The sequence below is a fragment of the Notolepis coatsorum genome, assembly GCF_963971535.1.
Source record: "Notolepis coatsorum genome assembly, chromosome: 3".
Taxonomy (NCBI): Eukaryota; Metazoa; Chordata; class Actinopteri; order Aulopiformes; family Paralepididae; genus Notolepis; species Notolepis coatsorum.
The window spans coordinates 191,122,613-191,137,142 of record NC_140167.1 but is presented as its reverse complement, the minus strand read 5'-3'; the positions used below and the strand labels follow the sequence as shown (position 1 = coordinate 191,137,142).

Sequence of the window (14,530 nt, the reverse complement as noted above, 5' to 3'; positions counted from 1 at the left end):
AGCATATCGCAATACTTTTAGTATCGCAATACTATCGTATCGTGACTCAAGTATCGTGATAGTATCGTGAGGCCTCTGGTGATTCCCACCCCTAATGTCAGTTATGCTATACACACACACACACACACACACACACACACACACACACACACACACACACACACACACACACACACACACACACACACACACACACTGTTCCATATACACCATAATCTCTGATGGCAGCATAATCCATGACATCATTTCCTGTGCTCTGCTCCCAATGAGTCCACTGTGGCCTCCACCATTCCTATTATTAGCTGGGGAGCAGCAAGAAATAAAGGCACAGTGAAAGACAATTGCCTTTTTATTTTTTCTATCATTCTCCATCCTGAGAGTGTTTAGTGAGGATTCCCACAGTGGTGGCTCGTGTCGTGGCCGTGACCGTGATCTCACGTGGAACCTGGTATTCCTGGATTGAGATTTGTGCCTGTCTTAATCCAGTGCCCTGCTGACCCCTCAGTCTCTCTGCTCAGTCTCTCTGCTCTGTCTCTCTGCTCAGTCTCTCTGTTCTGTCTCTCTGCTCAGTCTCTCTGCTCTGTCTCGCTGCTCAGTCTCTCTGCTCTGTCTCGCTGCAGCTCAGTCTCTCTGCTCTGTCTCTCTGCTCAGTCTCTCTGTTCTGTCTCTGTTCCGTCTCTGCTCTGTCTCTCTGCTCTGTCTCTGCTCTGTCTCACTGCTCAGTCTCTCTGCTCAGTCTCTCTGCTCTGTCTCTCTGCTCTGTCTCGCTGCAGCTCAGTCTCTCTGCTCTGTCTCTCTGCTCAGTCTCTCTGTTCTGTCTCTGTTCCGTCTCTGCTCTGTCTCTCTGCTCTGTCTCTGCTCTGTCTCACTGCTCAGTCTCTCTGCTCAGTCTCTCTGCTCTGTCTCTCTGCTCTGTTCCATCTCTGCTCTGTCTCTCTGTTCCGTCTCTCTGCTCTGTCTCTCTGTTCCGTCTCTGTTCCGTCTCTCTGCTCTGTCTCTCTGCTCTGTCTCTCTGCTCTGTCTCTCTGCTCCGTCTCTCTGCTCTGTCTCTCTGTTCCGTCTCTCTGTTCCGTCTCTCTGCTCAGTCTCTCTGCTCTGTCTCTCTGCTCAGTCTCTGCTCTGTCTCTGCTCTGTCTCTCTGCTCTGTCTCTCTGCTCTGTCTCTCTGCTCTGTCTCTCTGCTCCGTCTCTCTGCTCTGTCTCTCTGTTCCGTCTCTCTGCTCTGTCTCTCTGTTCCGTCTCTCTGTTCCGTCTCTCTGCTCTGTCTCTCTGCTCAGTCTCTGCTCTGTCTCTGCTCTGTCTCTCTGCTCTGTCTCTCTGCTCTGTCTCTCTGCTCTGTCTCTCTGCTCTGTCTCTCTGCTCTGTCTCTCTGCTCTGTCTCTCTGCTCTGTCTCTCTGCTCTGTCTCTCTGCTCTGTCTCTCTGCTCTGTCTCTCTGCTCTGTCTCTCTGCTCTGTCTCTCTGCTCCGTCTCCGCTCGGTCTCTGCTCTGTCTCTGTTCCGTCTCTCCACTCAGTCTCTCTGCTCAATCTCACACACTCAACTTCAATCTGGAATATTGCAAGAAATGCCCAATGGGGCAATTTCCCCCGTCTCATCCAAAGCCTCATCCTGTACTGGGAGCTCTTCACACTCTGAACCTGACTCTAGTTGAAGTGGACAAAGGCAGCTAAAAGTAATTATGGCAGCCTGCCTGAGAAGTGCATGTGGCATAGCCAGAGTGCATTGCAGATAATGATAGTAAACAGAGAAACAGAGCAGAGAGACAGAGCAGAGAGACAGAGCAGAGAGACAGAGAGAGAGACGGAGCAGAGACGGAGCAGAGACAGAGCAGAGAGACAGAGCAGAGAGACAGAGCAGAGAGACAGAGACAGAGCAGAGAGACGGAGCAGAGACGGAACAGAGACGGAACAGAGACAGAGCAGAGAGACAGAGCAGAGAGACAGAGCAGAGAGACAGAGCAGAGACGGAACAGAGACTGAGCAGAGAGACTGAGCAGAGAGACTGAGCAGAGACTGAGCAGAGAGACTGAGCAGAGAGACTGAGCAGAGAGACTGAGCAGAGAGACTGAGCAGAGAGACTGAGCAGAGAGACTGAGCAGAGAGACTGAGCAGAGAGACAGAGCAGAGAGACAGAGCAGAGAGACAGAGCAGAGAGACAGAGCAGAGAGACAGAGCAGAGACAGAACAGAGCAGAGAGACAGAGCAGAGAGACAGAGCAGAGACAGAACAGAGCAGAGAGACAGAGCAGAGAGACAGAGCAGAGAGACAGAGCAGAGAGACTGAGCAGAGAGACTGAGCAGAGAGGACGGAACAGAGAGACAGAGCAGAGAAAGCGACTTACAAGTTCTGTGCGACAAGTCATCAGGAAGGGCACAACTCTTATCAGCTGAGATGAGATAATATAAGATATTCCTTTATTGGTCCCCTTGGAGAAATTCCGGATCTACTTAGTAAGTAATTGATTTGATAAATTGGATTAGATGATAATTATTTACTTTAATAGAATTATAAAAGCTAGCAATAACAATACCAACAGGGATCTACCGTTAATGATTTATATGGGCTTCTAACAATGTTAATAACATTATAAGGCATAAAAGAAAATATTGTTTGTTTCCTGTTGGTTGTCAGTTAAGGCCGCCATGGATAGTAGGTAGGGAATTTATTTTATTTAATTTTATATTTTATTCTTTCCCACGGCGACTATGGATAGGGAATTTCTTTATTTAATTAAAATGATCACAACAACATGGATGTATGTACTCTGCCAGCATGTTTAATATCCATAATACTAAAGGTTTGACAGATTTCTATGAAACTTTATTGTAAAAAAAAATATATATATATTAAATTTTATTTTAAACTAAATTGGGTCGCACCTAAATCGGCAGTGTCGGTCAGCAACCGGAATTTTTTTCTTTTTCTTTTAGGCCTAATGTTGCCGTGTGTGTGTGTGTGTTTGTGCTTTGATACGTCAAGCCAAGATGGAGATAACATTATAGATATTTGCAGGTCTGAATCTCCACTCTTATTACACATTTTTGACACTGGTAGTCGATCACAAGAGCAGGCTGTGCAATGCGAGTAGCTCCCAGAGTAAGCATCAGGTTGACTTACATTGGCCTTTCACACATAACACTTGAAAACGAAGTACCGGTATTTTAAACGTTTAATCATAAACGTTTTTTGAGAGTGAATCAGTGTGGGCAGGGAGCGCTCAGCCATGAGAGAGGGAGAGAGCAAGAGAGAGCGTGTCCTAGTGAAGATGGTCTTGCACAAGCAACGTTATTATCTTTATTGCGTTTGATTGTTTAGATTGGCTATTTAGCTTGCAACTGAGTCGGTCAACAAACACAGCTGGCTCCAACACTGTATTGGAATTTGCATAAGGTAGTGTTATAATTTACTATCTACTGAGTATACATTATTCACAGTATCACAGTATCCACTGAAATATACATTATTCACAGTATCGCAGTATCACAGTATCCACATAAGGTGCAGTAAGCCTAAGGTAGTGTAGGTTGTCCTCCTTGGGTTCCTATAAGTCCCAGGTCAATGTCTGGTAGCAGTCGCTGCCCCCTGTTGTGGAGCCTGGAGGCTGCTAGTCGCTGCCCACTGTTGTGGAGCCTGATGGCCGCTGGTATGAAGGACTGTCCGAGGCGGTTAGTTGAGTGTCGGGGGGGAATGAGTCTGTGGCTGAACGAGCTTCTCATCTTGACTAGCTTGTTGTATTCAATTAATTGCCTAATGCATTAGTTGGCTCAATTTCAATTTAATTTAAATCTTTCTTATCTTTATTGAGTATCAGAATATGAGAGCAGGCAACTGCACCTCCTCATCCATCACCCTCAACATAGGGCCCCCCCAGGGCTGTGTTCTGAGTCCCCTCCTCTACTCCCTGTACACACATGACTGTGTGGCTCAGCGGAACAACACAATCAACAAATTTGCTGACGACACAGTAGTGGTGGGCCTGATCTCTGCAAACGACGAGAGGGCCTACCTGGAAGAGGTCAAGGTCCTGGCGGGATGGTGCCAAGAGAACAGCCTCTCCCTGAACGTCAGCAAAACAAAGGAGATGATTGTGGACTTTAGGAGGTCGGGGGTCAGGGACTACAGCCCCCTCAGCATCGACGGGGCACCGGTTGAGAGAGTGAACAGTTTTTAAGTACCTCAGAGCCCACATATCCGAGGACTTGACATGGACCACACACATTGACAGTGTTGTGAAGAATAATAATAATAATAATAATGACTTGGATTTATATAGCGCTCTTCACTGACCCAGAGCGCTTCACAGAGTCCATTATTCGTTCATACACAGTCATACCGGTGGTGGTAAGCTACAATTGCAGCCAGAGCTGCCCTGAGGCAGACTCACGGAAGCGTGGCGAATAATCAACGCCTACGGCCCCTCCGACCACCACCAACATTCATTCACATGCATACACAACGCCTCTACTTCCTCAGGCGCCTAAAGAAGTTCCAAGTCAGTCAGAAGATCCTTAAGAACTTCTACTCATGTACAATAGACAGCATCCTGACTGGCAATATCACCTCCTGGTTTGGGAATAGCACCACACAAGACCGTAGCAGACTACAGAGAGTGGCCCGTTCAGCCGAGCGCACTATTGGAGGGGGGCTTCCCACTCTCCAAGACATTTACAACATGCGGTGCAGGGGTAAGGCTAAGAGAATTATCAATGACTCCAGCCACCCAAACAACTGCCTCTTTGAACTGCTGCGGTCAGGCAAGCGATACCGGAGTCTCATGGCAAGCACAGAAAGACTCAGAAGAAGCTTCTATCCCCAGGCCATCAGGTTGCTCAATGAACAATAACACTATGCAACAACCATCAAATGCACTCACAGCACACACATCCGCACACACTCACTTTAAACAATCAACCCTGTGCAGAACCCACTCTACACACTTTAGAACACCTAGATAGACACACTTTATATTTATTGGCAAAGAATTTGCACTACAACCCATACCTCAGGACACCTTACTGTAAATTGTACCTAAATTGTACCTCATCCCATTTCTGCTCTGCACTATATAGTAGATTGTATATTAGTATATTGCATAGTATATTGTATGGTAACTCAGTTACTGCTATCCTGCATTGAACATTGTACATATGTACATACTGAACACACTTGTGTCTACGTATGTGACTTCTATTTTTTACTTTTACTTGCTATACTTATTTTATTTCATACTTATCTTTTGTCTAGCACAGTCTCTGGAGCGTAACAGAAAGAAGCATTTTGTATAAAAGTATTCTGTACTTCTGTATGACAACTATTAAAGAAACTTGATCATGATGAATATGATGAGGATGTCTATCTGGATGCGTGAATACATGTGCATACGCGATTGCAGCTTTTGCATATTTGTGCTTGTTTAAATGTAGGGCTTACAGCTCTGAATCAGAAAATTTACCCATATCCCAGTACAATCACCATGGCTACTCAGTCATAATGTCCTACGAGTTGCTCCATTATTCACTGTCTACGGAACAGTAGTACTGTCGTAGTGTCCTATGAGTTATTCCAATATTCACTGTCTATGGAGCAGTAGTACTGTCAGTGTCCTATAAGTTGTTCCAATATTCACTGTCTATGGAGCAGTACTGTCATAGTGTCCTATATAAGTTGTTCCAATATTCACTGTCTACGGAACAGTAGTACTGTCATAGTGTCCTATAAGTTGTTCCAATATTCACTGTCTATGGAGCAGTACTGTCATAGTGTCCTATATAAGTTGTTCCAATATTCACTGTCTACGGAACAGTAGTACTGTCATAGTGTCCTATAAGTTGTTCCAATATTCACTGTCTACGGAACAGTAGTACTGTCATAGTCCTATAAGTTGTTCCAATATTCACTGTCTACGGAACAGTAGTACTGTCATAGTGTCCTATAAGTTGTCTATGGAGCAGTACTGCCGTAGTGTCCTATGACATTAGAATCTTGTCTGTCTGGTTTTCAGCTTAAGGGGAGAATTGTTCATATTCTCAAATTGAAACTGAGCTGTACACAATATTATATAAATGACACATGTAACTTCAATTTTAGAGTGGACTTTCCCTTTAAGCCCCAGACCCACAGTGTGAATCACGTTCGGCGGATGAGGCCGGGGGACGGATCCATCATCCCTGCGAATGCCTTGCTTCTCTGCACATTGAGTCGGGGATGATGGATCTGTCCCTCGCCTCTCGGTGATTAGCCGCAGAAATTCCCTTTATACACCTGCAGGAGGCCGCCGCCGCCTTGCTCTCCCAGATTACAGCTTGGGTTTATTTATCTTTACGTTACATATAACAGCCACCCACGGTATATCGTCACAGTGCTGCTGCCGCGCTGCCTCGACCCCGCTGTGTGTAATGTGCTGCTCCCGAACCACCTGTTCACTCCTCTCAGGCGTGCAGACAGTTTGCATTACCTGCTTCTCAGGGTGTTGTCCAACCTGTAGCATTCCTTTTCACCGAGAAGCGTATAGCCTACACACACATACTGCACATGAATCCGTGTGTTGCTCGGCTGGCCTGCCATCCTGTACTTATTTTGGGTGGCCTGTGATCTGTGTGTATATACACAACTGTTCATCTCAATTACCCCTGAACATTCTCCTCTCTTGTTTGACTTGGTCTCTGCGGTGCTGTCACTCACCTGGAAAGCTCAGTATATCTCGTCTATATATATATATATATATATATATATATATATATATATATATATTAGAGGTGAGCATAGATTAATTTTTTTAATCTATCTGCAATCCTGGATTTAATCTAGATTAAAATGGCTCAAAAAAAAAAGAAAAAAACCTGCCGAAGGCATTCAAAATATGTGTGTTCTACCCAAATAATGACCAGAAGTAAGTCCTTACTTTTTCTTTCCTCATGTTTCTCAGGCCAGGTGGCCCATTACACCATGAGCCCATCTCCCGTTTCCAAAATGCATTACAGACTGTTTGAAAAAGCTGTTTTGCTATGATAATTGGTAATGAAATATCAAAATAATGTTCAATAAGATGTACTTGTGTTTAATAAGTTGTTTTATTCAGAAGTTAACACAAATAAATAATATTACCAGTACAGTACAGTATCTAGCACACTCTCAGGAGCAAAACAGAAAGAATCATTTCAAACTTGAACTATGTGACATGGCTTGAATCAACTGCTCCAGTGGAGTTGCTCAGTGGCCAATGGTGTCAACTGTGGTTGTACTGGGCAGCTCCCAGGTGTGAATGGAACTGTGTGAATGTGAAGCAGGGCGTTCCTGAAAAAGAGCATCTGTGCTCAGCGAACCTACCCTGGGTAAATAAAGGTAAAAAAAAAAATGTAAAAAAAAAAACGTTTTTTTTTATTTATTTTTTTTAAGATGAATGCGTTAATTATATTATTGCGCGATACTAGTATAGCGTTAACGCAGCACATTAACGCCATTAACGGCCCAGCTCTAATATATATATATATATATATATATATATATATATATATATATATATATACACACGTAGGCCTGTTACTTTCCCCCCCCCAAGATAAAGTTTGAATGGATCTCAATGTAAAAGAGAATTTGTTCATGCTTTTTCATAATGGCAAGCAATCCCAAAAACCATTATCGTCGTGTGTTTGGATAGTTGTAATTGCACAGTGCCTCTGGACAGCACGCACCTAAGCGAGAGACGGGACTTTTTTTTTTTAATTTATTGAAAATGGTAGGGATTACAGGCATATAGAAAAGTATAATTTTACAGTATAATTTGAACTTTTGAAAATAAATAAAAGGAATTGTCTTTCATTTTGCCACTCAACTACAGTAGCAGTCATGAGATATCGGGGAGGGATTTGTCGATGACCTAGAACATCATTATGTGGAGTAGAAGCGGTCCTTGGATCCTCTAAGACTTAGGGCGCGTTCACACCTACCCTGTTTGGTCCACTTTAAGTGGACCATGGTCCCTTTAGATCGATAGTCCGTTTGGTTTGTACAGGTGTGAACGCAAACCGAACTATAATGAGGACCAAACAACCGAACCATGGTCCTCTTGAAAAGTTGGGACTCGGTTCGTTTCAAAGTGGACCATGGTTAATTTGCTGTTGGTGTGAACGCGATCGAACTTTATATAATACCTAATCTAGAGCAAATGAGTGACAGGTGCCTAGTGGAGGCGGTCGCGCGACCCAACTCAAATTAATGACAGGCGCGCGGACAGTCTCTCTTCCTCTCTCTCTCTCTCTCTCTCTAGACTCGCAGTCTCTCTCTTCCTCTCTCTCTCTACTCTAGACTCGCGCTGCGCGCGGACCCCCCATCCAAATTCTAAACAACAGATTGGCTTTTCATAATATGTATGAATTATCTCTTGCAATAATATACATGGGACTCGACTTTTTGCAGTCGTTGTGTTTGTGTGTGTCACGAACACACACGCCAACTTTCTCCTGCATGAGGAGGACATTCGCAGACATTCTCTCAGATAAAGAAAAAAAGCATACTTTTCTGCTTTTTGGGTCATTTCATAATAGCAGCGTGGACCAGCTCTAGTAACAACAATGCATCTCGAGCTGCTTCTATGCAGCTGTCTAACACGGACTGCTAGTTGACAGCTTACGCAGGAAGGAAAGATGTCTCTCTCTCTCTCTCTCTCTCTCTCTCTCTCTCTCTCTCTCTCTCTACTCTCTAGTCGACTTGCGCTGTGCTCGTAATAGTATCTCTCTCATTACGCTGCCGGCAACTGTTTACGTTTGTGAGTGCTATAGTCCAATAGATGCGACAGCATGTCCTTTGTTTACAAATTAGATCCGCACCAGACAGGGTAATGTGAACGCAGACCAAATCAAACAATGTATCATTTTCACATTTGGTCCACCAGAAAGTCCGGACTATCCCCGGACTTTCAGGTGTGAACACGCCCTTAGAGTCTTAAGTGTGTATTTAATCTTTTCAAGACTTAAGTGAAGCATAAGATCAGTCATCCATAGGGAGGTTTTTTGGTGGCTTCCAGTGCAACAGAATCCTCCTACGGGCAAGTAGAGTGGTAAATGCTATGATGTCCTTTATGTTTATGAATGATCTGGTGGTCAGCTATGCCAAAGATGGCTGAACATGCATTCAATTGTAAATCTAGGGCTTTCGCCTGTGGTAGGGTCTTGAAGACTGCTGACCAATAACCAAATAGGGAAGGACATGACCACGCACTCCTCCCCGGGATCTTTCAACAAGAATGGTGCTGCAGACTCGCAACTAGTGGGTGGTCCAGGAGGCAGAACATAACATGGCAAACACATAGGGCTGTCTTAAATACTTCAAAGCTTCGAAGCTTCGTTCGATGGGCATGGGATTCGAATATGAAAATAAAATTCGATTATTAAAAATCAACTCTGCCTCTTTGTTAATTACAACAAGCAATGCTGTTTGTTATTTAAGATGAGGTCGGACTCAGCACTGACAGATTTGTGTTCATTGTGCTGCTTTTATAAAGCCTCAAATGACTGCTTACAATATTTCATGAAAGCAAAGTGTTTTGTTTGTCTAAGATTTTAAAAGGTTTAACCTTTACAGCACTGACAAAGTTGAACAAAGTGCTGTACAAGTTCTCACAACATAAAAAAAAATATATTTAAAATTTTCTTTTTAAAATTTTCTCTGCCCTGAAGCTTCGAATTCCAAAAAAGAAATCGAATGTCAGCCCTACAAACACAAGGGTATCTTCCAAATAGGTTAAGTTCCAAATAAGTTATTCAAGTACAGTGTATAAGGTTGCACAATAGTTTAACTTTGAACACAAAAACACACACACACACACACACAGTGGGACAGAGCAATCACATATTAGACAATGATGCGTCTGTTTCTAAGCTGGCCCAAGCTTTTGCTACTGCAAAAAAAGAAATGTCAAAGAATATATATTTGAATCTATTTATTTAAAACACATGGTGGTGCTGCCGCATTCTTATGGTGGCGAGGCGGCCCTATACCGTTGTTTAGGGAAAGCCCTGGTGTGCGTCAGGGTTGCTGGAACGGTACAACATCTGCTACAATTCTCATCCACGTTGGGATACATTCTGGCGAGCCAGGACGTGGGGAGGTGGGTACAGCTTAAAATGAATTACACCGGTTTAGCACATGATGTACTGCCATTAACTCTTCCCAGAGCCTCATTCCACCATTCGTCAGGTACCTCGTCCCCTAATTCCTCCTCCCGTCTCTCTTGATTTTATTGAGAGAGGCGTCTCTGAGGGATGGTATGCTGAAATGGATTCCCGAGATGAGGCCCCGGAGCCTAGGAAGGGAGGTTTAAAATGTCATCTCTAGCAGAGGACTGTGGTATATTGAGGAAGTTAGGATTACATTTTTTTATGAAATGTCACGCCTGGAGGTATCGCAAATGGCTTGAATGGGGAAGGTTGAATTTTTTGGAGATTATAGAGATCTTTAAATGTGGAGAGACCGAGCCTTCTCCATATGGTGAAGGTATTATCTAATTGAGTAGGGACAAAAAGATGATTATTAGCGGCCAAATTATAAAAATGTGCCAGTGTATCTGTTATACTTCTACATGCATTGGCCCTATGTAGGTATGTATGCACTATACTGTATGTGTGTATGTATGTACTGTGTGTGTGTGTGTGTACCTGTCGTCGTTAGCCCTTGTATTTGCCAGAGGCTCTACACAGTGTCTTCTGGTAGAGTGATCAGGACTGCAGTTCCATCCGTCTTTGCCTCTCAGGTTAGCACACAGCGGGATGCTGCACTGAGGAGATGGAAAGATGTTTGACTTGGCTCGACCACGTTTCCTCAACGTGTACAGTACATGAATAATATGCTCACCTGCACACCACTCTCACCCCTCCCCTCTCTCTCTCCCTCCATCGCATCTTCAGTGAACAGTCAGCCGCGGCCCCTGGAGTCCTGTCAAGTGAAGTATTTGCGCAGAGAGCTCATTGAGCTGAGGAACAAAGTCAACAGCCTCCTGGACAGCCTGGAGCCACCCACAGAGCATGGCCTGGCCTCTACAGTGCCAGACAGTGGTGAACACACACACACACACCACACACACACACCACACACCACACACCACACACACCACACACACATTCTGTGTTTCACAAACGCACAACATTTAGCTATTTTGTAAATTTACCTCAGAATTTCTCCCCGCAAGAGAAGTGGTTGAAGTTCATGTTTCAAGTTTTGTTTTGTTTGTTTAGAGTAAAGGAGTAAAAGACCAAACACTATACAAAACTAGAGTGTACAAAAATGTAAAATGCTAAATTGAGGTAGAGGAGGTAGTGCAAATGTGTACGAATATATAGATCAAATACGGTGTAATGTTTAAAAAGTGTTTAAAGTGAGTGTGTGGATGTTGTGTGCAATGAATGTAGTCCATTTAGGTATCAGTATCGGGTGCGTTATTTTTTTCCGTAGCCGCAGTTTGCGGAGACGCTCTCCGATTGGCCACTGACGTTTCTGGTCATGTGACATGTGCGCCCAATCGCCCATTTCCGCCTCGAACAGCATGCAAACTACCTAACGCCTAGTTTATCACTGGTTAAGCTTAGGCGACTCTTTCGAAGTTGGTTAAGGTTAGAGTTTGGAATCAGGGCTGGTGTTCTATCGCCCTGCTCTAAGACAAACTCTAACCTTAACCAACTTCGAAAGAGTGCCTAAGCTTAACCGGTGAAAGAAACAGGCGTCACACGATTGGGCACACATGTCACATGACCAGAAACGTTAGTGGCCAATCAGAGAGCGTCTCCGCAAACTGCGGATACGAAAAAAAATAACGCGGCGTGAACACTTTAGGCAACCAACATGCGCTTTCGTGTTTCTCTGATTGGCCGAGCGCCTTCCGCGTTTCTCTGATTGGCCGAGCGTGGCTCCCCCTTAAGCTCCAGGAGAGAGGAGAGAGGCTGAAAACCCGCAGTTCTTGCCCGACTGATGGGAGCCGAATCCAGGATCCGATTTTTCTGATGAATACCACCAAAACATGGAGGTCCCGAACGCATGGAAGTATTGATTGCGCCGTAACGAATCATTAAAAAAATATACCGTTAACTGGAATATGTTGTGCCTTTACACATATGTTGGATTATGCAATTGGTTTGTCATGACAAACTAATAAAAAAATCGCGACTTACCCGGTGGCTACAACAACACACAGTGACTACATGCCTCTGAGGAGCGCGTCGCGGCTTATGCGCATGCGCGCGCTCAGCCAATCAGAGCAATTCAGAGCAACGCGGAAGCGCATGTTGGTTGCCTAAAGTGTTCACGCTATCGGGTACACAGGTTATTCGCAGATCAAGTACATAGCAGTACCTGCTGATAAACACAAACCAGGGCTGCCAACTCTCACACATTGGACATGAAACAAGCACTATAATGTCTCTATCTCACACACCGGTGCCAAACCCAAATGAAGGAACATGTCATACCAAATCAAAATGACAAAATTGTTAGGCTCTGCTTTTACAGTTCAACACCGGCTCCTTAAATGAGATCCACATGAATAGAGCTTATTTTACTGCTGCATGGAAAAGCAGGCACACAGATGCACATATGGACACAAAAACGAGAAATTAGAAAGGTTGGCAGCTCTAAGAGAACACAACACACACACACACACACACACACACACACACACACACACACACACACACACACACACACACACACACACACACACTGGCTGGATGGATGGATGGATCCCCAATGTAATCATGGAGACGGCATAGCCTCCTTGTACTGATTAATACACTGGTACTGTCCACTATTTACTGATTTAAAACACTGGTACTGATAAAAAAAGAAACTGGTACTTTTATTTGAGTGTAGGCTCAACCATATACAATTGACTATCTCATGCCCAAAATGAGAAATTAGAAAAGTTGGCAGCTCTAAGAGAACACACACGCACACACACACACACACACACTGGCTGGATGGATGGATGGATCCCCAATGTAATCATGGAGACTGCATAGCCTCCTTGTACTGATTAATACACTGGTACTGTCCACTATTTACTGATTTAAAACACTGGTACGGATAAAAAAAGAAACTGGTACTTTTATTTGAGTGTAGGCTCAACCACATACAATTGACTATCTCATGCCCAAAATGAGAAATTAGAAAAGTTGGCAACCTGCTCTCTAATGTTGATTTAATAACGTAAATGGTGTTCTTTTGCACTTAATAATTATTCATATAACACCAGGTAATACACTAAAGCTGTCAGGTTGGGAACCCATAGGTTTATGCATATTCTTCCTCGTTTCATTTAGTCCTGGTTATTGAAATAATGACAGTTTGACTGGTATAGTTAAAATTATGCCTTGAAAACAAGTATATTTTCCTGGGATTTCCAGAACAGTGCCTTTTAGAAAATGTCTTGTTTTCTGGAAAAGTATGAATCTCTAGTGCATAGCTGTCTGGTTGGGAGTCAATGAGGCTCTTCAAGGAATGTGGAAACAAATCTAAAAATAGGCACTACCTTTAATGTGCCATTGCCTCTTTTACATCTTGGAGTGCCTTTTTGTTAAATGTGATTTTAACAACCTTGTGGTTTATTCTCTGGTGGAATGGCTATAGCTGGGGGCTCTTTCCTCTGTGTGTCAGAGGAGACTTAGATAAGATGAGACTTTTAATGTCCTCATGGACAAATTACCTTGGGTTTGGAAATGGCTAGCTATATGGCGTGATTGTTGATAAGAAAACAACCTGGAATATAGCAAACAACAAACAGGAATTTTCATTTTTATAAAATTGCCTCCCAACAAGCAAACAACACCATAGAATCAGACCCTGAGGGTAGCAAAATGCCTTTTAATTGACTGAATTGAATCTCAAGCACTTACAAATGCAGGGTTTTTATAGGTCAATTAAAGGAAAACGCCAACATTTTGGGAAATTAGCTTATTTGGCATCTACCCTGGAGTTAGACAAGAAGATGCATACCCTTTTTCTTCTCTGTGCAAAGTGTGCATGCAGTAGGAGTAGGAAGACGTGCACTGTTAGCCTAGCTTAGCGTCAGTCACTGGAAGTAGGTTCTTCCATTAGCCTAGTTCCAAACGTCTTCCTACTTCTACTGCATGCACAGAGAAGAAAAAGGTAAGCATCTTCTTGTCTAACTCCAGGGTAGATGGCAAATAAGCTAATTCCCCAAAATGTTGGAGTTTTCCATTAAGAAATAATCTATCCTACACTGGTGTGTACTCCATCTGCTAACTGGTGTTGATATATCCCTCTCCTCCTCTGTTGATATATCCCTCTCCTCCTCCTCTCCCTGGCCCTCAGAATCGGAGGGTCGCGAGGGGAAGGCGATGGCGGCCGACCTAGCCATGAAGCTGGCCCCCCCGGTCAGCGCAGCCAGCATGTCGGCCTTTGACCCTCTGAAGAACCAGGACGAGGTCAGCAAGAATATCATCTCTGCCTTCGGCTTGAGTGAGGACCAGGTCCCAGGTACTGATTAAAACACTGGTACTGTTCACTATTACTGATTAAAACACTGG

At 43.9% G+C, this 14,530-nt stretch overlaps 1 protein-coding gene across 1 annotated transcript in view; it reads left to right on the top strand.

Moving 5' to 3' along the window:
- tfg (trafficking from ER to golgi regulator) overlaps window positions 1-14,530 on the top strand; it is a 46,111-nt gene that overhangs the window by 15,059 nt on the left and 16,522 nt on the right. Inside the window, exons 4-5 of the mRNA XM_084309432.1 lie at window positions 10,901-11,047; window positions 14,316-14,480. Coding sequence (XP_084165558.1) covers window positions 10,901-11,047; window positions 14,316-14,480 — 312 coding nt within the window. The remainder of the gene's footprint in view (window positions 1-10,900; window positions 11,048-14,315; window positions 14,481-14,530) is intronic.